The sequence below is a fragment of the Zychaea mexicana genome (assembly GCF_025766255.1).
Source record: "Zychaea mexicana strain RSA 1403 chromosome Unknown BDB00scaffold_65, whole genome shotgun sequence".
Classification (NCBI taxonomy): domain Eukaryota; kingdom Fungi; phylum Mucoromycota; class Mucoromycetes; order Mucorales; family Lichtheimiaceae; genus Zychaea; species Zychaea mexicana.
This window is the reverse complement of record NW_026516728.1, coordinates 90,519-117,763: the sequence shown is the minus strand read 5'-3', so window position 1 is coordinate 117,763 and position 27,245 is coordinate 90,519. Positions and strand designations below refer to the sequence as shown.

The window sequence follows — 27,245 nt, the reverse complement described above, 5'->3', positions numbered from 1 at the left end:
CAAACCACCTCCACCTAATCCAAATTGTTATATACTGTACCCTCTTCAATTTTCTACCTACCACCAGCCACCACATAGTACAGACTCAACCCGTTCACTGCTGATCACGGCAATGTTGTAATCGTTGTTATCAGATTTCTCAGATAACTGCTTTTAAACATCCTGCTGGTCGCCAGTAGGCTGTTCAGCACACTACTACACTATTCTCATCCAGTCACCAGTTCGGTATCTATTAATTGTGGTGTTGCGATACCGTTGTTGAACTGGAAGCTCTCATTAAGCTTCACAAGTGTTTTGGCTGGATATAGTGCGGTCACTGTTACGCTTGCCTGAGATAATAATAATAGCTTATCTTAGTTCATCGCAGTATGATACCTATAGAGCATGTGCGAATGATAAGCTTATCCGAAGGCATGTTATGTATCACGAAATGACAGAAAAGTCAAACATCGCTCGAACTCAGGATTCAGTGCTAGGCTGGCTTGAGCATCCCGATACCCTCACATTTTTGTGATGATGCAAATGAGATTCCAAATTGCCAACTATGATATCAAACGGGACAGTACAGAGGATATCATATGTCAGTTTAGAGAACGGGCTTCTCATTACATACCTCTGAAAAAATATAATTTCATTGGCTTCTCAACTTCAACCATATAGTATCATGGTATCCTGCTGTTTGGATGATGATGATGATGATGATGGTGGTGACAAGGTTGCACACAGCTACGCTACTCATTGATACAAACACGCCACCATATAATTTCTTGATTATTTTACATCACATTACATAGTCCGGTGCTGTGTGTAATTTATGGGATTGGTATACGTAGACAGAATACCTTTTCTTTCTCTTCCTTCTTCTGGCATCTCGTCATTGATCGATTTTTATCTCTCTTTCTCTCACCCCTCCTCAGGGTGCTATAATATTACAGTTATGGTTTGTCAAATTCCAGTAATTGACTATCGCATATTTTCGGATCGTTCAGTGATTATCGCTCGCGAAATTCTTGAAGCATGTACAACAATTGGATATTTCTATGTTACAAACCATCAAGTTCTAAGGATATGATCTTAAGTATGTTTGCCCTGGTAAAAGATAGCAGTGAGAAATGCAGCAACCGTCCGATATTATCCAGACTCAATAATGATGTGCTGATTACAATGAAAATATTATATCTACCGTATGATGCAATCTGCTGCGTACCAGTCGAAGAAGTTTTACGATCTTCTTTTGGAGAAGAAGCAAGCGGCACCTCTAAATTTAACCGTGGGTACATTGGCCTTTACGTGTAAAGGTACTGTAATACGTAGTATGCTGCAAGTTTAATAAAAACACACGGAGCTGAAATCGTTATTACCATAGGTTAGATCAAAGTACTCAGAAACAAGGTGATCACAGAGAGTAAGAACCCTTCCTTTCTATCTTCTCGAGCAACACCGTGCAACAATAACTGCACCTCCCAGAGAAAATCAATGGGTTTAATTGGTTACAACAACCAGCTAAAATTGACACTGCCAACAACAGAGGATTTAACTTTGGCCCAATCGTAATTGAGGAGTATAAAAAATGATCCTTTACCTGATGTATTGCGCGAAGTTAAAACACAAGTTGTAGTATTCTACCGAGAATGTAGTCTAGGTGCTGGAGGCTTTTGCTATTGCATTAGAGATACCTGAACAATAAGAAGGTTGAGAGTGGCTTTCTCGATACCATGTTTTTGAAATGTCAAGTTAGGCGAAACTCTTTGCATTATGAAGCATCTTCGTGGAGGGGAAGCTAAATACAAAGTGCTAGGTTTGTGAAGAGCTAAAGTGGATAGATGGCTGCGCCTTTTCGCTACACACATACACTCGTCGACTGTTAATGAAGGACATATTTTGACATGCTACATCATAGTTCGTGTTGGAGCACACACTGATAATGGTTCGATTACATTGCTCTTCCAAAAAGGCATTTCTGGCTTGGAAGTTTAAGCAAGTCGGTCGGCACCTCTTATTGAGTTGCTATCCTTGATATGTAGTGTCTGAATTGAGCTTGTTTTAACCCTTAGGATTCTGTCCCGCCGGCAAATGGAGTTCCATATCTAAAAACTCACCATGTCGTATGTGTAAATTACAAGTTAGTGTAGGCGTTCTCATTGAATATTGGACGAACGGTTTATTTCAAGTCAACCCGTCATCGAGTGTAATTCACGCCTGAGCACCAAGACAATGACTTTTATTCCATCGCTTGCTTTGGACGGCCTCAAAGGGCTATCTAGCTTGAAGCAATTCCTAGTCACCTCGTACCAAAAGAACGAGCCGAATTTTCCAAAAGGCTTCCAGATCATATGAAAGACAAGGTTCTAACTGCTTGGTAATTCTTCAATTCTGCTTAGATACGGCTTATACGTAATGTTAATCCCGTAAAAGAAAAAACATTCTTATTTGTAACTTGATATATGGTGTCCATCCTATAGCTTTACATTTCTACCCAGGCTTGAGATATCCAAAAGCTTTAGGTCAACTTTTCACGGCCGATAATTTTTTTCGAGGATTAATCCGCTGAAAGTCTAAAAGTATACACTGAGTATAGCTGCAATTGTGATGATAGATGGTGTCGCTGTCCCGTGGAAGCAATTGACCCATAACAATAGACCGTCGCTAATAGATCAAGACATGTTGTTTGAGCGAACACGGTTAATTGTGCATGGTCATATGACTAGCTGTCATTTCTATCCTTACAATATAATATAGATTGTAGTAATATGCGGAGAAGACCCTCCACATAATAAGATCATGACTCGTAATTTTTGCTTCCATGTAAAGCAGCGACAGCAATCACGCCGTATAGACAAACCATGTGGTGGTTGTCAATCCATCATGGTTAGATAGCTGCAAACAATGTTTAACCGTCCTACCCCCACCCCTCCCCGATAAAATCAATGCAAAACTGAAACCACGCCACAGGACAGCATGAGTGATCACCGCGAGAAAAAAAATGTTGGCGGGGATGATGATATCATAGTAACCCCTTTCTGATTCTCACGTCCTGAACTTATTTCAGTCTTCAAATGGGTGACAAGAAAATCTTGAAGCTTAATTCGTCCGGAAGAAGGTAAATTATAAGAGTTTTTAGAATAAAATTTTGAGAAAAGAGATTGTTTTTCTTTTTATTCAATGTCTCATCTTTTGCGATAACGTTTAGTCCGTGGTATCAGTAAGTTGATGCTGGTTCATGCTCGTTGTTAAAGCACACTCGAGATTTTCATTTGCAAATTGAGGAAAAAAAAAGAACGCTACTCAAAATGAATTTGTACTTCATACTTGCAGTGCTGATGGCACTGTGACGAAAAGTTACGTGATTGGTGTAGCCGGTGTGTATAACAACGATAATAATAATGAAAACCAGACAACGCAAATTCGCCTAATAAATAGCTTGATGCTTTGTACGTATTCATGTAGGTGGTAGTGCTAGCGGAAAGACGAGTGTTGCTGAGTGAGTGTAGCCTTTTTTTTGTGTTCTCAAATAATGTGAAGAAAGCAAAAGTAGTGAGTCTAAATAAAATGCTTCAAACATAGGCGAATTTTAAAAAATCTTAACGTTCCGTGGGTCGTCATTGTCTCGATGGATTCGTTTTACAACGTATTGAAGCCGGAACAAAGTAAACTTGCACATGAAAAGTAAGAAGATAAAGTTCTATCCGTTTGTTTATGGATATCGTACATGAGCGCTCAGTTACTAGATTGAAATATTAAAATAAGGAACTTATATCGCTGTGGTGTAAATCATATTGAAATGTAGTAATTGGAATTTCGATCATCCGTCATCAATCGATTATGACCTACTATTTGACGCGCTATGCAAGCTCAAGCACGGGTCAGTGACCGCTTTCCATCCAACTACTCTTAGTTTAACAGTAGAAACATGATTCTTATAAGCAACATCACTTTCTTCTTCATCGTGATTGCAGCAAATCTGTTCAGATACCCAACTATGACTTTTCTTTACATGCACGAACTGACAAAACTACTACGATTTATGGTGCGAATGTAATCATCTTTGAGGGCATCTATGGACTATACAATAAGAAGATCAGGGATCTGATGGATTTAAAGGTACAAAATGATGGGAAAGGCATCGAGAAATTGCTAGTAAATGTGAAACCTATATTCTTTTTGGCGACTGGCTGATTTTATTTGCGCGCATATAGATTTTTGTGGATACGGATGCTGATATTCGATTGGCTAGACGATGTAAGTATGCCAAACGTCTATATTAGCAAATTCTTTTTTCAGATCCAAATGCTTAAAAAAATGATACTTCTTTAATCAGTGCAGCGTGATATCGCTGAAAGAGGACGAGATTTACAAGGAGTACTACAGGTAAGCCGGGATGATGCAAGAATTAAAAAGAATTTGCAGAATGTAAATAGATATCCAACCGAAAACCATTTACTAGCAATATACACGATTTGTCAAGCCGGCATTTGACGACTATATACAGCCTACGGTTAAATACGCAGACGTTGTAAGTTTTCTAAAATTGTATTATTTTGAGAGACAGAAGGACAAGTAACAAGAAGATTTGAAAAATAATGCGAGTGCCTCTAGATCATTCCAAGAGGTCTTGAAAATGTTGTAGCTATCGATTTGATTACTAAGCATGTTCAACGAGAGTTGACAGAACGTCGAATGCATTTACGGTGGGATCTCGCTAACACGCCTATTGACGATGCAGTTCCACCGGACGTGATGGTTTTGCCCGAAACAAATCAAATTAAGGTTAGTAGTCTTGATACGACAATTGCAGTCGATGTAGCTCATCATAACATTAAATGTGTAAGAAGAAACTGATCAATTTTACATTAAAATTGAAGGGTATGCATACAATTCTACGTAATAGAACTACTCCAAGAGACGAATTTGTCTTTTATGCCGAACGACTGTCAACCATCATTGTCGAAGCGTAAGTCCTAGAAGTAATCGAAGGGGATATAAAGCTTGCTTTACTTATATAAAGGAGAATGCACATTCAAAAAATCAGAGCCTTCAACTTATTACCGTTTGAAAAGACTACCGTGACCACACCCGTTGAAGCAGAATACGATGGTATGGTATTCCAACAAAAGGTAAACAAGGATTTAAAAGGAACGAGGGACTGCATCTTTCCCTACAATGGATGTCTCACTGATGGGAAAAAACAAATAGCTTTGTGGCGTTTCTATTTTGCGTGCGGGTGGAACAATGGAAACGGGTTTACGTCGCGTGTACAATGACGCCGTAATAGGCAAGATTTTGATCCAAACTGATCCAAGTACTGGTGAGCCGCAGGTAAGTTGTCGTAATCTAAACTATAGCGGCGGTTGCGAGGAGTGTACATAATGCAATTTTCGTCAGGCTCGTTCGTGCGTTTTCTCATTTGCTTCAAAATAGCTTCATTATTGTAAACTCCCGGCGGATGTTAAAGATCATTACGTTATTCTAATGGTATGAGCTTGCTCAATCTCTCTGCGCTTTACAATATCCTCTAATGACTTGCTTATTCTGCTGTTTTAGGATGCAACCATTGGTACTGGTGCGGCTGGGTTAATGGCTATCCGAGTGCTGTTAGATCATGAGGTTCCTGAGGTATTATTGCATTGATAACTTTGCAATTTGCACTTTACAACATGTACATTGTTGACTTTTCTCTTACATGCAACTACGTTTCCTTGTAGAATCATATCATTCTCACCGTATTCCTCGCTGCCCCAGTGGGCCTAAACGTCATTGCAAAAGCCTTTCCTCGTGTCAAAATTGTCACTTCGATGGTTGATCCTGTTTTATCAAAAGAAACATTGTACATTGAGCCGGGCATCGGCAACTTTGGTGATCGATACTTTGGTACAGAAGACGATTAAAGCATGACGTCAACATATATGCTCAGCTTTGTATAGCTCTACATATATGAATGTTTTAAATATTGTATTTGGGAAAGTAATGGTAACAAGAGTTGGAATATACAGTATTGGATCATGTTATAGTAACAGCACTAGTAGTCAAATCGACCTTTCTAACGTGTAAAAATTGTGGATTGGTAGAAGTAATTGCGTCAACTAATTATATGTGGAAGGTTAATTATTGACAAGGGATGGTGTTATCGTGTATGACTTGATAGTAGGGGCTGTAGTGACAGGAGATGAAGTAGGTATAGTTGGATTGATGTCTTGTGTGCCAATTCGTCGACTACTTTTCCGACATTCTAATTCGAAATCGATACAAAAGAGTAAGACAGCACCTTCGCCCACGCATTTAATAAAACCGGCCATTGTCACGCCAGACCATATGCCAACCAATCCCCAGTCATAGCAGTAAGTCATCCACAGCCCGAATGGTAACCGACCATGTAATAGGATGAAAGGTTGGACGCAGCCACTATTGATTGTTTGCCTAGGGCATTAAGTGTAGCTGAAAACACAGAGCTTAATCCCTATTGTATGTAATATATAACAGTTAGTGTGTGAGCTTCCACATAATCCTGTACTGTACAACTGTCAGGACGCTTATTGTATATGGAATAATAGGGCTCAAAAAAACCCGTACATACCGTGAAAATGTGTGACAAAACGGCGACAGGCATCAGGTCTTCGGCTGCTTGGATGACCTCTTCATCCATCGAAAAGTGCGCGGCGATCTGGTGTTTCAACAATAACATAAAAGATGCGTTGCATAATACGACAATGCAGCCCATGAGAACGGATAAGGTAAAGCATGTCTGAATTTTCCATGGCCTATTTGCTCCGACGTGGTGGCCTATGCGGACACCAACAGCACTGGATAGCGCACTAAAATATGTTGATTGTCAAAACAGGGATACAACTCTCAGATAACACATTATGCTAAACTTACGAAGGGATCATTATGAGTACCGCGTTCACTGACAGGACAATGGCTTGTCCTGCCAAACTTGTCTTTCCTAATGCACCTGTGTCAAACGTACATAATCGTAGCTTATTGAGTTATTGTGGACTGATATATCGTATATCTCCTCATACTGGATGGTTACGACATAAAGAAAATGTTATCGTCCCATATGTCTTTTGTTTATTACCTGTCAACAACGCGCACACTTCAAAGGCCCATTCAGTTGCCACGCTGAGCATACCGGGAATACTTGAATAGATAAAGTTAAAATTTAAGATTTTCGTTTTGGCTTAATCATCACGAAAATGTAGAGAACGACGAATTGTATATAGCATGTAGAAGTAGACTTACCAAGCTTCAAGAACGGCTCCCAGCTATCAAGTGCCCGTACACTCCACCCAGGCCAGTAAGCGCTCCAGAATCTAGTGCCAAACGACAAAACGATGAAGTAAACGGCCAAAATGATGCCATGGAAAAATGCAAAATGTAAAGCAGCACCCATATATCCTAGATCGAGCACATGAAGGAGCAAAACATTGGAAAGACAATTCAATGGAAAGATAGCTATAACCATCATCATGGTAACACGCATGTGACCTGAATATATATAAGAAGCGAGAAAAGGTTTTGTTGTTAGCGTTTTCTGTTGTTATTGTTTGTTGTACGACACAGTGACCATGGTAACGATGTTGTTATTGAGAAAAAGTACCAAGGCTTTGTAAGAATTTACGGATCGCTGTAGATATAAATATCGGATAAACAAGGAGCATGCATACATAAATATAGGACTGGGTGAGATGTGCCAAATGCTGCTCTTGTTTCATGACATGTGTGAGGATAGACTCGGTATAGGTCCTAATTGATAATTATGGGTCAGTAAGAATAAACAAACAATCCATACACAGGGATTTATTTGAACGTACCAAAGGAGTATAATTGGCACTGCTAGAAATCCCATAATGACAATGCCGCGCTGTAAAATAATGCCCAGTGTCCTTGAGTCGGTAGCACCGGTGAATGCCTGAGACACTAGTGTATCGATGGCTAAACATACGTATGTATCAAATCTCTAAGCTTAAATATGTTGCACCATTATGTCGTTTCACCGAGTTTTTCCGTGAGCAGTATTCGCATTACATTATTTTACCTGTCAAGAGGCCGTTCCCAAAAGCTAAGCCGGCTACTATTGACCAAAGATTTCCGAGGCTCACAATAGCCATTACTGCAAAAGTTTAACGGCGCTACAGTATTAGCGGAAAAAATTCCTCCTTCTCGCGTTCATGCAACTTCGTGAATAAGCACATGGTGTACCTTCCGATCCCAATCGTCCTAAAAACCAGACATCCACCAACCCCATGCCTTTGCCAATAACAAAGGTGATGAGCAATGGCCAAGTGTAATTCAGGATGGACAGGGCCTCCTCTTTGAGATCCTGCTGCCAGGAGTAATCCTGTTGCTTCTTGTTGAGGTCTAGTTTGTAGAAATTGACACTGTTAGCATTTTTTGGAGAGTCATAAAGAGCACCGCCTTTTCCTAGTGTACCATTGGATATTGGAGAATACGATTTCTTGGGTAGTAAACGAGTCGTCTCTTCATTATTGCTTCCGAGAGCGCGATTTCGCCATGAGGCAAGCGATAGTGTTCAAATTTGCATGGTTTTTTGATTGGTGGTGAGCAATAAGAGCTGTACAATGGGAAAGAGAATGAAAAGAAAAGTGGAGTGCGGGAGCAACACACATCCACAAAAAGAAACCCAAAAGTTTATGTGTGCGTTTTGGTTTAACCTTCTTTGGCTGTTGCGATCAATTCTCAAAAAAGGTGAAACGGATAAATAGCCCATCCGTAAACATAATATCGTGCTTTCTTTGGCTTGGGTGTGTTTGCTCGTAAGGTATGCACAGTCATTTTCGGCTTCCCTTCGGATCACTCATCTTCACACAAAACCAAGTCATAATACTACTCGCTTTCACTTTACTAACTGTGTAAGCGACAGTACTAACATAAGACGTGGTCGGCACAAGCTGCGTGCCGTTCATCGCAGCGAAAGGAGGAGTATGTACAATACGACACAATCCATTTCTTTTGCCTCGCTTCATTGTGCGGCACTGTCATTCTGATCACCACTCCTTCGTTTGGTTACAAATCGGGTTAGGGAAATCAATCTTATCCGAGATCTAGGTTACATTGAATCTGACGACTCTGGTATAGAAAAGGGTGCTTCCTTCACCCTGGTTTTATATTGATTTGAGTATCAAGATATAGCATCTGATGAGCATCATCTTGATCATTATACCACCTTGTATTAAGTCTGGTCCAATTATATCATCATCACGGATATAATAAAGAAAGGAGAGTAAAGACGATATTCATGTTAAGGAATGGCGCGTGTGGGTGAATATGTCGGTATACAAAAGGATTGGCGATCCAGGCATGAAATTTATCTGTACCACACTATATCGCTGCTGATATGTATACATCGATGACAACTTCTCGTATACATTAACTATTGCCAATGCATCTGCAGGAGATGAACAATCAGATTAAAGTGTATCTTTCCTTCAATGCTCACCGTTGTATGCCGTCTATTTTTCTATATGGTGATCACGATTCCCTCTTATCATACTATTATTTTAAAATAGGCCGGATGCCAGAAAACAAACTGCAGAGTGGATCAGCACCCGGTTACCACAGAAAAGTACTGCTTACACGGATATGTCATCTGCTAGTACAGTATTAGAGAAGCAAATCGTCCCATCTAGCTCACAGCACGATTTCCACTGTATTATCAATGCCTAAGGGGCTTCGACTTGCTATCATAGCTCTTTGTGTCGACTTATATCGACCGGCAACCAGTATCAAGAGTGTCTTGAAGAAGCGCGCATTGTGGAGGTTATTATTTTACTATGCAAACATTTGACCACATGATATAATATGGCTCTTAACAAATCGCTGCATATAGGCAAATATGTACCAGCGACACTCCTCCCAATTATTCTCACCATTGTATGAGCAGCTGAATTGGCCACGAAACGCAAGAGTGCGCACAATAGCTAATACTTGAGATCAGTTGTGAACTGTTCAATTCCTTACTACACATTTTGTGAAACATGATTTACTGTGTCTGATAGAAAAAAAGAAGCAATACTGTATATTATAATAGAAAAAAAGAACAGATGAATAGAAGAAGTATGTATAATCTACGTATAAGAACAAGAAGGGAGGAGACAGAATGAAATGATTATGTACAGAAACTTGCGGTATTGGGAATAAAGCAAAACAATTGAAGAATATACACTAATGCTGCTCCTGATGCTGCTGCTGATGCTGACTATGTCCCTTTTCCTCGTCTATAACCGAAGGCGCGTGTTCAGATGCAATAGATGAAGGAATATCGAGATTGCAGACATAGGCGGCACAAGCAGCATCGCGCATAGTGACAAAAAAGTAGGGATATACATCGTCGACATGACTAATGGTATCACAGTTACAGCGTTGTTGGTTGGACCAGCAGCTCGAATCACAATCGTCGGACGACACGGCAGCGTCGCTGTTATTGTTTTTACTGGAACTATGGTGCTTGTAAATATCCTCGATTACTTGCTGCTGAGCTTTGCCTGGATCTTTGCTATCATCCGATCCAGCGTTCTCGTCTCCAGATTCGCTGCTGCTGTTGTTGTCCCCGGCATTGTTTTGTTTCTTCTTTTTCGGGAGATCCGAGCGGAAAGGACCACCAACCTTGCGTCGTTGGGTGCCGAATCCCGCATACAGTAACCCTTTGCGGACAGCCATCGAGTCGTTCAGTACAAACAACCATGGGATTGACCTGCCAGAGTACCGATCGACCTGTTTTACTGTTGCCTTCAGGTCCTCTGCGGCCGAATAATCCATTTGATGCACTCCAGTCATATCAATGATGATGGCACGAAGCAATGGCTTGTCCGGTCCCTTTTCCGTATCGCCTGTATCGTTCCAAGGCCGGTCGCCTATCTTTTCAGCAAGCGGTTTACCACGCTGCGTGGTACTCTGAACTTCATCCAACAGCTTTTCAGAGTAGTACACGGAGTTTTCAAACAGCATGTTCTCGCGCGGTTGGAACGCCACAATGCCAGGGGCGATGGGCCGAACGCAATGGCCCAGAGTCGGATGAGTAAAGGAAAAGAACCTGCAGTCGGCCAGTTCGTCATAGTCAGTTTGAATGGCATCCTTTTTTTCGCTGTCACAAGCAGGGTTCATCGCCACGCGGCCAAGGATTGCATATTCAGGGCGCGCACTTCGGTAGAGCTGCACAATCAATGACAGGCCGACGGGTACATAAACACTAATATCAATGCGCGTGAACAATGCAATGATGTATGCAGCTGCAAAAATGACGAGTTCGGATGGATGATAGCGCCAAAAACGACGCCAGACGGAGGGGCCCACAATCAGATCGGTCACAGCATGCGCAATAATTGCAGCAAGGCTAGCATTGGGTATATATTGGAATGCAGGTGTAAATGCATAAAGCGCTAAGACGACAATGATGGCTACGAAGATGTTGGTCAACGGTGTTCTAGCCCCAGACTTGGAGGTAACGGCCGAACGTGAGAAACTTCCAGTCGAAGGGTATGCAGAGAAAAAGGAGCCAAAGATATTGGTTAATCCAATGGTCATAATTTCCTGATTCACATTGACTAAAAATAATCGTACATATGCATTTAGTGTTTACTCTCATAGAAAAAAGGGGATATTCTCAACGGATGCAATCTCTGGACTTACTTCGATAATCAGACTGTTTGCCCAGACTGGTAGCGATGGAACAGTGTTCCATGATAAGAAGGGTCACCACACTAGGGATGTTGGGCATGATCTCGGCCACCAGTCCAGAGTCGATTTCCGGAACTCCCATATTTTGAAACCCGGCTGGTACAGGACCGAGGATACCAAAGGGGCTAGTTTCGTAGTGGCCAAAGTGATTGATAAGCCACGACAAGAACGTTGTAAAAACGATAACGACAACGTTGCGGCTAATGTTGAAAAAGAAAAATTTGCGGGCATGTTGTGGATAGCGTTTGGTCAGATACTGGCAAAGGTAGCGGACGCCATATAACCAAATAAGTGATAGCACGCCAAATATGGCATCGACGGTGCTGTGGTTCAAGTTGATCAGAGTCTTGCCGAAAACAAGATAGGGGGCCTCGCTTGTGTTGATGTTAGAGACGCCGAATATTTTGCTGAACTGGTTGATGACGATGGTCAAGCCACTGCCGGCCATGAACCCAGCAACGGCGGGTTGGCAAATGAAATGAAAAAGGATGCCCAGTCGTAGCACGCTTAGGCCTAGCGAAATGATGCCTGCGAACAGCGCCATAGTGACGGCAAACTGATGCGTGGTCCATTCGCCAGATTGAAACTCAGGCGTTGCTTGGATGCCAAGGAAAATCTGACTAAACAGCAGAGACATAATCGCACTAGTGCCTGCAGCCAACAAACAAACCCCCACCCACAAATAATTGAGACAGAGTTAGGGTTATGCATGATGGTGAATTTCTTTTAACTCTTGCATCGCTCAGCAACATTTACTTACCAATACTGATATCTTTGGAAGTGCCCATGAACATGTATATGACCACGCCAACGAAGCTGGAGTAGAGACCATATTCCGGCGGGAGGGAGGCGATTTTGGCTTTATTGTAACACAAGAAAGTCAGCGGGAAAAGTGGATAAAAAAGTGTCAAATGAACCAACCAATGAGATGCTTACCATACGCCATACTCTGTGGGACAACAACGGCGCCAATAGTAATTCCACAAATGAGATCACCCCACAACCACAGCAGATTGTACTTAGGCAGCCAGTTGATGATTGGCAGCATGTCCGAGAAGTACGATCGAGCATGATCCGGGAATCGCCGAAATTCAGATCGCACTTGGTGTATGTAGTTGGGTGGAGGGCTGTCGACGTAAGCCGTCGTTGACATGGTGATGATACGGTTTGCTTGATAGGTTGCTGGGAGCAAGGAGAGAGAGTGTGCGTAGCAACCAATATACGAAAAGTGCGGATAACGGCAGTAAAAAGGAAGAAAAGATGGATGTGATAAATTGAAAGAAAAGAAAAAATTATCGATCCAACGGCCGTCATTTTATACTCCACGATGTCTTTGGTTTCTCACTCATCTCGTTGTCGCGTGGCATTGAACCAGTCGTCTGAAACAACTGACAGAGGCGCGCGTTCAATTATCGACTAACATTCGATACGGTCCATGATTGGGTCTAGTCCCCCTCTTCCCGCCATGCCAATGCGATGCATTCTCCACATCAGCCCCTCCAGTACATACATGCATCGATGCAAGCTTTGCGTTCTCATATTAAAAGCTGAACTTCTGCACTAAGTAGACTGCTGGCGGTTACCCGGAGAAAAAGGCTATTGAAAGGTTACCTGTTTTGGACATGTTCGACAATGGCCTCCCACCTCCTTTATTTGCTGCCTGAGAAAAAGTTTGTACGCTTGTTCGCAAACACGAAGACCGTATAAGACTTTGTATACCCCAGATTTTTGCCATTTATTGATACATCGCCACCACCTACAACCTGCTTGTAGCTACTACTCCTTTAATGCAGGTTTCTTCTTGACCAATGTCAAGTTTTTCATAACTTAGGACTCGCGTTGCACTATTCTATGCACATGATCCCAAATAGTTTGTAAGGTGGTCAAAGAGCGAGTTACATCATCAGCATCTCACTAGTATCAGAGAACGTAAACATCTAGCACCTTCTTCCCGTGATGTGCTTGATGACAATGTTGCTGCTGCTGCAGATGATAATAGAAGGAGGAACATTGGGAACGTTCCTGATTATGATTTTTATTAGATCTCATGGACGGATTTCTAAGTGTACTTCTTCTTCATTTTCCATCACTGACAAGTAGCCTGATGCACTGTATTACTTGCATCAATGTCTCCTGCTACTAGCATCGATCCTATTATAAAGGAAAAGAAAGAACACCATTTCCATGAATGTGGGTTGTCTACCTGTGTGCCTGATTCACCGTACCACGACAAGGCGATAATGAGCTCAACAAACATATTATTGCTCACGCTAAACTAGTAGCTACGCATACAGGCTTATACAAAGAGTGATAACATATGTATATTCCATGGAGCATGAGAAAGAAATAGTGCTATTGCCTTGCAAGCTCACGACAACCCCTTTTATATTCGTTGGTGATGAGCTCATATAATGATTTTAACTAGTATGCAAAAGGCCATACTATGTGCGGTGGCTATGACGATGATGATGCTATTCCCGGTAAACGTGTGCCAAACAATTACAGGCCTGCATTATTTACTTTTCTTTTAGCTGGAAGTCCTCTGGCTCAATACTTTACAGGGCGCATCATTGCTTCACCACACTATCATCAGCACCTACTTCCTGTCGTTGTTGCTTTTTCCTGCTCCGTCAACCGCATGACCAAAATTAAGCTTAAATTTTTGTTGTTTGTCTTTGCTGTGGGTCATGCATTACGTATGCCATCATTTGGTAGCACAAAAACTTTAATCTTAAACTTACTTTGTTATCTCCAACAAAATTCAGCCTCCTCACTTTCAGAAAAAAAAAGTTTTAATTCGGGAAACAACAGCAGAAAGCCGCATTCCGCAAAGGTTCATTGCTTATGAAAAGCTTATTGTCAAAACGATTTCCTTTTCCTTAAACTTGGAATGACATACATACGACAAGCTTGTGTACACACACACAACACACATACACTCACTCACCTCTATCGGAGAAATAGACAGTTTCAGGCAAATGCGAAAAGGGCGTGATAATCAATAAGATCATATTAATTGTTGTAGAATTTTTGTTGATGATTACAAAAAGTCAAAGATCAACTCAGCTATAGAGCTGTGAACCAAGTCTCTCTACCTGCAGTCTGCACTGACCTTGTGGGAAGCTCTGCTACCATTGCTACTGTTATTGTTATGATCATAGGATAACAACATATGAAGCATTATACTTGCAGAAACGGGAAACAGGAAAAGTCCACGAGGGCGTGAGTGGCTAAAGATATGTAATGTAATGTATGTCCATGAAGAAAATGCAACAAATAAACGATGTCATACCTTACATACATATTACAGCAAGTGTGATGTTGCGCTATCATATCTCACTTTTCCCAAAAGAAAAAAGGCTCTGAACTGTTCCTCCCGCCAAAATGATATTCAGCTATTCTATTCCGTTCTCGCTCTTCCTTTCCCCTTCTGATACACACTTCCCACGTCGACTTAGGGCGAGAACCAGTAAGATACTAGCATTTATCTTTGTCCGCTGTATGATTAAAAACTTATACTTGAATCTCAATAAGGAAAATGTTATCAGCAGTTATTATTACTGACTTCATCGGTGCAGCCATTAGAGTTTGCTGAGTTTGACACTATGGCGTGTGTGTGCGAGAGGAAAGTGAGATTTTCCAATGCCAACCACACTATTATCATGCCGTCCTGTGTGAGCACTACGCGTGCTGCATGGCGATGACGCTCATGGTAATGATGTGTTTTTTTTTCTTCTAGTCGGACATCGATGTTTTTTGGGTAAAAGGCAAAAAAAAGATCGATATCTTTTTGATCCAACAAAAATCAAGTACTCTATCTTCGCCTAACGCCCTAGCTTATTGTCGATCAAAGCTTGTTTAGCGCATTTCGGGTTTCTTTAAATAGATATATTCGTTATGCGGCCTTCTAAGGTTTCTAGACGTTCTCAACATTCATTGTCGTCGTCTTAACTCTGAACAAACATCAACACTAAGTTATAGATATTATTCACATCGCCTATACTATCAACCGTTCGTCAGCCAACTGGGTTGATCTTCAGCTGCATGTGTGAACAAACTCTCTATGAAACGTTACACTGGTCCCTGAATCCCCTAATGTTCAGCTATATCAATAAAACAAAATGATGGGCTCGGAGAAAGAAAGTTATGAAAGGGTAGTTGCTGGTGGTAATCCGATATATAATCGCATCAAGTTAAGCGCCTCACACAATACACTCTAGTGTATCACGGTTTTATCGGTGACAACTAACAACAAAGGTTAGCATTATATGTATACAGTTACTTCTGGCGGGTCTCGAATTTCAAAATCGAATGTTACCCTAAGTCTCAAAAAAGCCGATACAAAATGGAGCCAATTGATAAAGACCGGGAAAGAAAACCAAATACTCACTCCCGCGCGAGCACTCTTGAGCTGCGGCACTATCCTACGAATTACTGCCTTTTGTATGACTGCCACTTGTAGCATGTTTTCACAAATCAAGATCAATCAATTATATGTACAGCGATGTTGAGCTATATGGAAAGTATGTAGGCAGTTATGGAAGCTTGTAAAAGAATACCATATGACCATTATACATATGCACGTTCCTCTGTGTATAAACATGATTGCATTGCATATCATAAATATATGATATATCCAAGGCTTTTGTTTGACAGCAAAAAAACGTACGTGCAGATACGGTTTTATTTTAAATAGCTTGCTGTCAGCACCACATCGGCAATGAACCAGGGAGCAGTATTTCAATCTTATCATAGCAGCCACATAGTATTTGATGGTAGTTTACTTGTATTTAAAGAAGGTTTACCTTCGACTAATCAATTACTCCCTTGAAAAATGTAGTATGTGTAGCTCTTTTGTTACTAATAAATACAGAATTGGGTATGACACTAATCGATAGTACAACGACGTGCAATGATGACTGTAATTAACTAAAAAATGTCTATATTGGATAAATAACAAAAAGCCCTTGGTCACGATTAAAACAGAAGTGCAGCCCTATATGAGTACGTTTGTACTGCATTATTTTTCCATGCGATAAACATGATCCAAACAGCGCAAGAGGAGCGTTAAGTGCTTGATGCTATATGTATAGTATCTTGGGCGATTTAGTTTATTTAGGGAAATTCATGTAATGAACTACGAAGTGATTTTCTATATAATGGGCCTCGTCAAAGTTGGTTGGACCTGGGATATCACAGGTTTCACAAAAAAAATAAATAATTTTAATTGGGTAGCGGAATTTTAAGCCCCCAGCAAAATTCAGCAAAATAGCTGGACCGTCTTTGATGCAGATACGTTTCTGAAGATACCTGTTTTAGTAGGTTTCTCGGCCCTACGAATATACCGGTTAATGCATTACGGATCAATTATTACACCGGTTAATGCAAAGAAGAGCACAAAACGTCAATAAACTATACACATCAGAATGAAATAAAAGGCATAACACTAGTATATAAGGACATATTGATTAAGGTTACTATAAACCTTTCTATTTTTCTGCTATGTCATGTAAAAAAGTAAAAGAAAAACTCAAAAAATCTTGTTTGACGTTAATTTGTCTCATAGTGCAGCAAAAAATAAAAAAACTTTTGAGGCAGCAGCAAACAAACAACAACCTGGGGCTTTGTTTCTACAAACAACATTTCGATTATGCTAATATAAACATTGAATAGAAGATTTTGTATCAGTTTAACAATTTTTGATTTGGAGTTGGACAATGATCTTCGTTCGTGTTCAAAATATAATACGTAAATGCCGTTTCTTGTACATTCAAGTTCTTCGTCTTTTTACATCAGCTTTGGAAAAAACTTCTCTGTTCCCGGTTTCACTAAAATACTAACCAATTGCTTCCCGTTCCTGGTTTCTACCGTAGTCTGACCAATCAATCGCGTATGGCCTTTTCCTTTCTTTTAATAAGTGTATGTATGTAAGTATATTCCCAGGGTAAACATCTTTTTCCTTTCAAACTAACCACTCATTTTTACTCATTTATGCGCAGTCATGACTCTCGACCTAATGGACCACTCGTCTTTTCTCCTTCATGTACATATACGGCGTGCAATTGAGCCCCGTTTGCACCCGGTTTCACTCGACGTAACATATATAATATGACCAGGTAAGTGACGGAAGGTAAGTACCAAAAATATCAATCAATTATGGCACAACATCGATTCAGTGTCCGCATTCCAAACAACCCTGAAAATGGTCCCCAAACCAGTGCCCAAACAAGTTCGCAGCAGGACGGCCTCGTAGACAACAGTGTACCGACAAATAGCCCATCGTATGGAGTGATGCATGGTGCTGCATCTTTTTATCCATCATTCCCATATTCACAAGTTCCTCATTACCCTCCTTCTCCAATGACACAGACACAAACAGGAGGAGTGCCTTTGCTGCCAGCACCGCCCGCGCAGGCCGAAGAAGCATCGATACCACCTGGTGACCAGCAAATCGCACAGTCTTCAAGATCACAATCGGCAACGCACGTACCAGATTCTATGATGGCTGGCCATTCAACAACTTCATCAGTACCTGCTACGGCAGCTACTACGCCAGCAGTAGCCTCTTCAAGCGCAGCAGCAACAGTACCTTCTGCAACCGCACCAACTACAACTACGTCAGGTATAGGACATTTCTTTTTGTTTAGTTAATAATTGTTGTCGTCAATACATTTGTTTATCGTTTGAATATGTGTTTTAGGACGAGCCAATTGGACGAGTGAAGATATAAAGAAACTTGCCAAGGCAGTAGCAGAAAGGAAGCAGCGGTTTTTTGCAAACAAGTCGTCGACCGCTGCAACTATCAGCCGGACCATATTTGCCGCATCTTACACACAACAACAAGTACTCACCAAGGTAGATTGGTTGCGAGACAAATGGGAGAAGGACACGAGAGAAAAAAATCTCCAGTCCGGTCAAGGTGTTCCTGGCGGTCTACACTCACATATGACATGGGAAGGTAAGCTCAGATATAGTGGTATTATATCTACAAGGACGCCTATTGCATTGTATATACTAAACTGTATATAAAAAAAGCCTACGTTAAATTTAAGTGGCCTCTATGGGAAGATTGCGAGAATATATTCGGCGACAGCATCGGTGCCAACTCTCAAATCCAAATGGATAGCTTGAGTGGGCTAGTGGACGAGAGCGATAATCAATCACAGCGAGGCGATGACGCTATTGGTGAAGAAGTTCGAGAAGCTTCGGGACCTAGACTTCACGTGGATGATGAAACGTAAGCTTTTGAAATGCTCATTTCGGTGGGCTATACGATATACAGATGTTTGTTATTGACCGAATATTTCCTTTGTTTCTTTCTTTTTTTTAGCATGGATTTTACTGAGAGTTTCATGTCTGAACGTTCGCGTCTTCACGTTGAAATACACAAGACTCGTCAAAAGCAGTTGGACCTTGCGATCGAAAAAATGCGAGCCCAGACTCGACGCGAAGAAATGGCACATGAAGAACGCATGCAACGGCTGCACCATGAACACGACGCGCGATATATAAAACGTTTGCGACTGTCAATTGAATTAGAAGAGTTGAAACAAAAAAATGGGGGAGAGTACATATGGAGAGAAGAAAGAGAGGAGAGACGGGAGAGTACAGAAGAAGCGAGTAGTGTGGCAAGTAGTGTTGGAGGGTAGAAGAGAGAGAGTAGGTTTGTTTTGTTTTTGATTTTAGTTTTAAAATATTACAATAAAAAACAAAAAGGCCTATCGAGCTGTGATTCCAAGTGCTATCTTCAAGTACACTCGCATCATTTCGCCTGGGGTGATTTGACCTCTGTTACGTCTACTTGTGTCAACGAACTCGTTACCTTCATCATCATCACCCCAAAAGTCATCATCACCGGTCCGACGAAGCTCTCTTACGTTGCTCATGTCTGCGTCTGGATTGCGGCGCCGTTGGAGGTCACCAATGACGCTCAAGTAAGAGCCGTCATCTTTCACGTTTTGCACAAAATTGTGCAGCAGACAACAAACAGCAATCCAGTTCATGCATCGCTTATAATCATGTTTGCTTCTGATCATGATTGGTAGACATTTCAAGCTTTGCCATCTGTTCTTCAAAAACCCGATCGTGCGTTCAACCTCCACTATACACAAAGTAGATCAAAAGAAAATGGCTCAACACACAAGAATACGTGAACAAATTACAAATTCGTAATAATACAACGTACCTCGTACAGACGACAACTTTCGATTGAACTGAAGATTTTCCGGGATCTGTCGTGCCTCCCCTTTATATGGTGTGACAAGACGCGGTGACAGAGGGTAAGCCGCATCGCCAAGAATGTATTCAGATTCATCAAAGAATGAATCCAAATTCTTTCCCATCATACTTTTACGGAAAGCGCGCGAGTCGTGTACCTTCCCTGTTTCACCAGCAGAGAAGTAACGGATCCGATCGTTGATATCACAAACGATCTGCAGATTAAGTGCATATCTTTTCTTTCTCGTGAAGAATTGTTCGCCTTGCCAACTTGGCTTGTATTGCAACACAACATCAGTGCCGTCAACAATACCAATGCATTCTTTGAATGCGAGGTCTTTGATATCGCGAAGATCGTTCTTCAGTTGGCTGCGCTCGTCCTCATTGGGCCAGAATACGAATTCCTTGATATGCTTCAGTAATGCATGAATTACCCTGTCCGTGAAGAGAGCAACTGTGCCCTTGCCGAAACCATATCTTGAAGCCACATCATCAAGATCGCGCGACAAGTGACCGAATCGGTATAATGCGATTCCCAACTGAATTCGAACAGGTGTCTGTCGCATTTTCCTTTCGTTTTTGTTGAAGACGCGGTCATCCTTGATGAGATCGTACAGTGCCTCAAACGTGTTCCTGGTCATTCGAAATTCGCGTCGAAATGCGGCGTTGTCGCTCGTTGTAAACAAAAGTTCACGTAGGTCGACGGCTTTAGGTTTCCTTTTTCTTGATACCAAGTAACGGCTTGACAAGACCTTCTTGACAAATTCTTGGTCAAATTCCGTTAACTCGAGTTCTTCATCAACGAAGTCACCCAACAATTCTTCGTCATTGAGAAGCGACATGTCAACTTCTTCATGAATGGGCATTGCTTCGTCCGAGATCAAACCCCATTTCCGGTCGAGATCGTTTAAGAACTTATGCTGACCACACACCATCTTGTCGGAGACCTTGCTAATGTTGACGAAGTGCCGTAAGACACGAGCTTTCTTGGTGAGGCGAATCTTCTTAGGCATAGTGGACAAGTGTGATAAACGTGGGTTGTGGATAGATAATAGAGGTTAAATAAAAGACGATATGAAATACAGTGAGAGTCAAATATGAGATGATTTTTATTGAATGAATTCACAACCCTTTATATACTGTTGAAGATAGTGTCTAGACTTCCGTTTGGATGAACTGACGAATGGATCGCGGACATGCCGGATTTCGGATGTTTCAAAGATGAAGAAGGATGGGAGAGTTGAGTTTGTCGGCCATGATAATGATGGATGCTGTCTTCCGATTGTAAAGAGTCATCTTTGTCTTGATCTATCAGTGTGTTCTTTGTTTGGTGAAGTCTCATCTTTGTCAAGGCTGGAATTGGTATCCGCTCTTTGACAGGTACACTTCGCTCAACTCAGATAAGCTAGATTGAAACGAAGCTGACTCAATTGTGATCCATGTTTGAGAGATTATCGATATTGGATTGAAACAAAGTACTGACAATGGTTGGTCCTGAGTTATTCTCGATTGTGATCCATGTTTGAGAGATTATTGATATGGTGCTAATTATGTAATATTTGATTCATCCGTGTGTGTGGTGTTCTCTCTACTGCGCTCTAATGGTTACGAAGACGGCGGAGTGGGTTGAGTTGTCCGGATCAATGTCAAAGTAGTGTGGTTTGGTTACCACTACAAGAAGCAAAGAAGGAGAAAACAAATCAAAGTGACAGAATTACTTATTTAGGCAACTTCACATATTGAACTGCTTAGAACTGGGTCGTCAAAGTAAATTTTTCCTGGACCATTTTTATTGGTTTTTATTTTTTATCAGCGACACCTGTAAATTTCCAGGTCCAACCAACTTTGACGAGGCCCAATGATGGCTAATTATACATACTTAGTAAGCTAAAAAAGGGATAAGAAAGATTCAGATGAGAATTGTGGTTAAAATTACTGCTTCTCAATGTTTTTTTCTTCATTCATATTCGAAGCGTCAGCCTTGATTGATGATATTGATGATGGCAAAGCGTGTTCTTCTGGACCTGCGTGTCGAGAACATGCGGCAACAGCTGCATCGCGCATGGTAAAGAAAAAGTAGGGATAAACATCATCGAGCTCCGAAATGGTGCAATGACCCATGTTATCGTCCAGAACACAAATATTATCATACGACACGATCGATTCGTCCTTTTTTGAAGGCTTGCGCGTATCCTCAATTTCGACCACTTGCAGCTCCTTATTGGTACCGTCACTAGCGATGCTGCCTCCATCAATGGACGAGGAACTTCGGTCATCATCATTAGCATCACTGTCCTTATAACCGTTATCTTCGTCGCTTCTTTTTCTGAGATCAGATCGGAAGGGACCACCAGGTTTACGCTCTTGATTACCGAAACCACCAAACAGCAAACACTTTCGCACAGCCAACGAGTCATTGAGCACAAAGAACCAAGAAACGGGTCTGCCTGAATATCGTTCTGCTTGGTTGGCAGCCGCTTTGAGGTCTTCTATTCCGGAGTAGTCCATCTGATGCACGCCAGTCAGGTCCATAATGACTGAATGTAATAGCGGTCTGTTCATGGTCTTGCTTACGCCGCCTGCATTGTTCCAGGGTCTGTCTCCGACCTTTTCGGCCAGGGGCTTACCACGGCGCGTTGTACGTTTGATTTCGTCCAGCAGTTTCTCTGTCAAAAACAGTGAGTTTTCGAAAACCAAATTGTCTCGTGGTTGGAACGCCGTAACCCCAGGGGCGATTGGCTTTGCGTACTGGCCAAGCATTGGATGCGTGAAAGAAAAAAATTTGCTGTGTGCTAGCGCATCAAGCTCATCCTCGGCTCGTGTTGATTTTGATGGTGATGCTGATGATGCTGGTGATGATGTCTTCTCGCAAGTTTTGCTGTCACTTGTATGCAAGGTATCCATACGACCAAGGACTGCATAGTTAGGACGTGCACTGCGGTACAGCTGAACGGCAATGGAAATTATGACGGCGACGTAGATGCTGATGTCGAGGCGTGCAAACAGCGAAATGATAAAGGCACATGTAAAAATAAGGAACTCGGATGGATGTACGCTCCAAAAACGCCTCCAAACCGAAGGCCCCACGACTAGATCAGAGACCGCATGAGCAATCACGGCCGCTAGACTTGATGTTGGGATAAATTGAAATGCAGGCGTAAGCGCATACAGCGCCAGTATGACGACGATGGCCACTACGGTGTTGTTGAGTGGTGTTTTAGCACCGGACTTGCTTGCGACAGCACTTCGGCAGAAGCTTCCGGTAGCTGGAAAGGCTGAGAAGAACGAACCAAATACATTGGTCAACCCCAGTGATAAAATTTCTTGATTAATGTTGACTAAATGTACAGGAAGTAAATAAATACATACAAAGTTATTATTTGTTTTTATTTTTCTGACTTCCGGCTAGCAGAAACGCCAAATGTAAGCATCGTATATACTTACTCCGATAATCGGATGACTTGCCCAAACTAGTGGCTATGGAACAATGCTCCATGATAAGAAGGACCACCATACTTGGAAAATTGGGTAAAACGTGAGCAGCAAGACTAGCATCTAATTGTGGTACACCCATTTCTTGAAAACCGGGAGGCACGGGGCCAAGGATCGCGAACGGACTCTCCGCATACTGACCAATGTGGTTGATCATCCACGACAGAATTGTAGTAAAACATAAGACCAGTATGTTGCGACTCGTGCTAAAGTAGAGAATTTTGCGCTTATGATGTGGGTAGCGCTTCGCAAGGTGTTTACATGCATACTTGACTCCATAGAGCCAGACCAATGAGAGAATACCGAAAATTGCATCAACCTTGGTATGGGGCAAATCTTTGAGGGTGTAACCAAAGATCAGATAGGGCGCTTCGTTCGTGTTAACATGAATGCCTAGTATCTTTCCTAGCTGGCTAATAATGATGGTTACTGCGCTGCCGGCCATGAATCCTGAGACGGCTGGCTGGCAAATAAAGTTGAATAATATGCCAAGTTGGAGTAAGCTCAATCCGAGGGTAATGATGCCAGCGAAAAATGACATGGTTATGGCAAACTGATGGTCAGTCCAAAGTCCGGATTGATACTGGGGCGTTTCCTGCACAGTAGCAAAAACCTGGCCCAAGAATAGAGCTTGAATGGCCGTGGTGCCTAAGCATTATTATTAGTATCTTTAAGATGCTGTATTACATGTCAGTTTAGTGTTTAAGCGCATACCGATATTAATATCTTTTGATGTTCCTATTAAAGGATAAAGGGCACAACCGACAAAGCTTGTGTAAAGGCCGTACTGTGCGGGTAATCCAACAAGTTTTGCTAGACAATATCATGATGCGATACGTACAAGATAAGACCTCAGCAGAAGAATGCTTTTTATATTTAAAGTTATCAAAAAAAGCATTTACCATAAGCCATTGATTGCGGAACAACTATACAGCCCACCGTTAGCCCACTTATAATATCACTCGATAACCAGACCAAGTTGTATTTGGGCAGCCAGGAAACAATGGGACACAATTGAGAGAAATAGGAGCGAACACTTCGTGGAAGCTGGCGTGCACGGGATCTTATATTATCCATATAATCTTCTGGTGGATTGTCGACAAACGTTTTTGGGATTGTCGGCATTGGTGAACGTGGTTGTAAAATTGGATGTAGAAGAGTATGTTCGAGAAAATGTAAGATCTATTGGCAACGAGAAGAATGGCAAGGGTCTCTCTTTATATATTACTATTTTTATTGGATTCTACGAAGTGCTCATTGATGAACCATCACAACATTACGTGACGAATAATATTAATACGTGATGACAGCACATACTTTTCCTCTTGCTATGTAGCATCTTTATATTGACATTTGAGTTATTTATTTGTATCATAACCTGTTATGAACTTTTTTTTGTTCATGCTGAGACCCTAAAATGAAGAGAAAATGGGTTTGAATCCCACTTCAATGGTTCTGCTCGTGTGCCAGCTTACTTGTTCGCTGAAGCAACTTTTGGATCAACATCTCCACGGGTTTTAGAAGCTTAACCTTATTTTAAAGTTTATCCTCTTCTCCTCAAATCGAAACACGACACTGATTTCTAGAATACATATTTGTAACAATCCTTGCTTAACGGGTTAGCATAAGTTTCAGTTTTTCAATTGGAGAACAATGACCATGTTGACGCTCTTATACTGATGCTAAAAATACAGAAGGTTTAAACCACGCCTGTAGTAATTCCAAGACGAAGTTGCATTAGTCAAGCCTTACTATAAACTACTCCACTTGTTCGCTTATCGTGGTATTAGATGCTGTATGTGGCTATCATTGTCACTACTACAAATGGTAAGTCAAAAAAATACTACCTATGTAAAGAGCAATAGCCATGAATATCGGCTAATTATAAGCTAGGGACTCAAATAATATACTAGTGAAGCACGAAATTACATGGCGTAGCAGAATGTATTCTCCATCGCCAGGACCATCAGGAAAACAAATGCATATGTTACTACTGTATGTTCTGGCTCCCCATCTGCAACAACTAGGCTACCACATTATTGTGTCGTAATTAAGCAGGCGCGTATTCCGTCATCTGAGAAAAACCTCAGACGTGTATTAAGAAGATGATGAATTAGTTTTTACTCCTTCTACAGTCCCCACGCAATGACTTGATTACCTCTGTGATGCCCGAATGGGATCGGTTTTCCAATTATCAAGTTGTGGAGTATCGCGTGAGCACTGTACTTGAAGTATCACGTCATTGACCTTGCTCTATCTTTTAAAGTACATTTTAGGTTGATAACAAATAACTTTAAACAGACTTTTCTTTTCCTCTATTCTTTCTAGTATCCGACATGCCTGGCAGACAGCAAACTTTGTTGCATGTTTAAATCATAGAAATAAGGACTATTTGGCTCGTATTCTCGGAGTTAAATATAATGACACTTAGCTCAAACAACTTTATACTGCTGTGTCGTACGATAGCATCATATGTGGAATTGGGTGGAAGTAGTGGTCTCAAAACAACAATGGGATGCAGCATTAGTGAATTCATAGAAGATTAGGCTCCTGATGTTATAGCAATTTGACCCTAAAATAGTAAAAGTAACCATACACTAGAAAACATACGTTTTCTTCTATTGCTTATGATTAATAGACATCATTATTCAATTGAAGTACTGTAACTTCATTGATTAGTCCAAATAATACTATACCGTACTCACTATATAGGCATACAAATGTTAGTCATCGCTTAATGTGAGTGCATTTATCAAAATTAATAAGGTTTGTTTGTTTGTTAACCTGATTTTGCAATGTTGTAATATGTATCCGATGACTTACACTCCTCCTGGCAGATAAGGTCAAATTGTATATAAACAGTAATCTAGGCAAATCAATGACGTGATGCCGCTGAAGGAAGCGACGGCCACAGGTGCGCCTCCATTGCATTCAATCAACCCTTTCTCCTTTACATAATATTACATCACACGTGACGTAATTCTACATTTAGCAAACAATAGTAGTATAGTACTTCAAAACTATCAGATACAGCGGATTTCACGTTCATTCACTATGGGGCTCAACCGTTTACTTTTATAGACATATTTAACACACCAACATGCTAGAAGCGCAGTTGTCCACTCGAAAACGTCATGGCATCAATACGTGTCTTGTTGGGCGGGACAGATGTGCAACTTTGACAACACAATTTGAGCAGCAAGTTTTCTACTACGACGGACGATTTTTCGAGTGCTTCTTGACTTTGGCAGCAATCAAAGGCTTGAAAGTATCAACCAGGCTTTTACTAAAAAAAACCCATTTTCGGACAAGTACCAAGCAGCATGACAAAATCTTTGTTCTCGGCAACCTTTTCCTAAACGTGTTTTCAGTTAAATGGTAATCATTTATGATGTGGCTGCTCGAAAAGTGTTTTATCAACGGATATATAAGTTCTATGCTTTGGCCATGCAGTAACAGCAAATCACTTGAAACCGCTTGTAAACGCAATGCATGATTACAATTTTGCCATTTTGGACCGGCATAAATGAAAACCATATGTGTACCAAATTATGCTAAATTAGCGATAGGATTTGCGGGGCTAGTCTTTGAATGCTTCTTTGAAGTGATACATAGCAGCATGCAACTGCATATAACAACCAGAATCCGGAGGAAACACACGACGTTACACGCTTTACATCTGACGGATATTCAAGCATGCTCGAGTAAAAGGACCATTTAGCCAGTATAATGCATGACAGTATTGGTAGTAGACAGCGAGAAGATTATAGCGGAATAAACGAGAGAACCCCCGTTTATCCTTTCGTGCGGAAGAAGCGACTCATTATCATCGGTATTCGGAT

At 41.3% G+C, this 27,245-nt stretch overlaps 4 protein-coding genes across 4 annotated transcripts; 1 reads left to right on the top strand and 3 right to left on the bottom strand.

Moving 5' to 3' along the window:
- Positions 1-3,056: 3,056 nt before the first annotated feature.
- BDB00DRAFT_874880 (uracil phosphoribosyltransferase-domain-containing protein) lies at positions 3,057-5,885 on the top strand (the record flags this gene model as incomplete). The annotated part of the gene is made up of 17 exons (XM_053127273.1): positions 3,057-3,100; positions 3,191-3,202; positions 3,316-3,359; positions 3,448-3,481; positions 3,565-3,666; positions 3,788-3,862; positions 3,957-4,101; positions 4,197-4,239; positions 4,319-4,368; positions 4,445-4,513; positions 4,597-4,767; positions 4,863-4,951; positions 5,030-5,114; positions 5,194-5,316; positions 5,419-5,472; positions 5,542-5,613; positions 5,703-5,885. 17 exons carry the CDS (start codon positions 3,057-3,059, stop codon positions 5,883-5,885), a joined length of 1,395 nt encoding a protein of 464 aa, XP_052977143.1.
- Positions 5,886-6,340: 455 nt separating this feature from the next.
- BDB00DRAFT_874879 (mate-domain-containing protein) lies at positions 6,341-8,484 on the bottom strand (the record flags this gene model as incomplete). The annotated part of the gene is made up of 10 exons (XM_053127272.1): positions 6,341-6,454; positions 6,572-6,809; positions 6,874-6,949; positions 7,076-7,177; positions 7,240-7,485; positions 7,598-7,743; positions 7,812-7,932; positions 8,036-8,110; positions 8,200-8,358; positions 8,451-8,484. The coding sequence occupies 10 exons, from the start codon at positions 8,482-8,484 to the stop codon at positions 6,341-6,343; spliced, it is 1,311 nt and encodes a 436-aa protein (XP_052977142.1).
- Positions 8,485-10,007: 1,523 nt separating this feature from the next.
- Positions 10,008-12,995, bottom strand: BDB00DRAFT_835780 (sulfate transporter family-domain-containing protein). The gene is made up of 4 exons (XM_053124423.1): positions 12,631-12,995; positions 12,455-12,553; positions 11,647-12,345; positions 10,008-11,561 (listed from the first exon to the last, which is right to left on the bottom strand). Exons 1-4 carry the CDS (start codon positions 12,845-12,847, stop codon positions 10,183-10,185), a joined length of 2,394 nt encoding a protein of 797 aa, XP_052977141.1. The 5' UTR covers positions 12,848-12,995; the 3' UTR covers positions 10,008-10,182.
- An 8,676-nt stretch (positions 12,996-21,671) lies between these two features.
- On the bottom strand, positions 21,672-24,528 carry BDB00DRAFT_930857 (sulfate transporter family-domain-containing protein; the record flags this gene model as incomplete). The annotated part of the gene is made up of 4 exons (XM_053129019.1): positions 21,672-23,249; positions 23,356-24,051; positions 24,118-24,216; positions 24,306-24,528. 4 exons carry the CDS (start codon positions 24,526-24,528, stop codon positions 21,844-21,846), a joined length of 2,424 nt encoding a protein of 807 aa, XP_052977140.1. The 3' UTR covers positions 21,672-21,843.
- Positions 24,529-27,245: the final 2,717 nt, after the last annotated feature.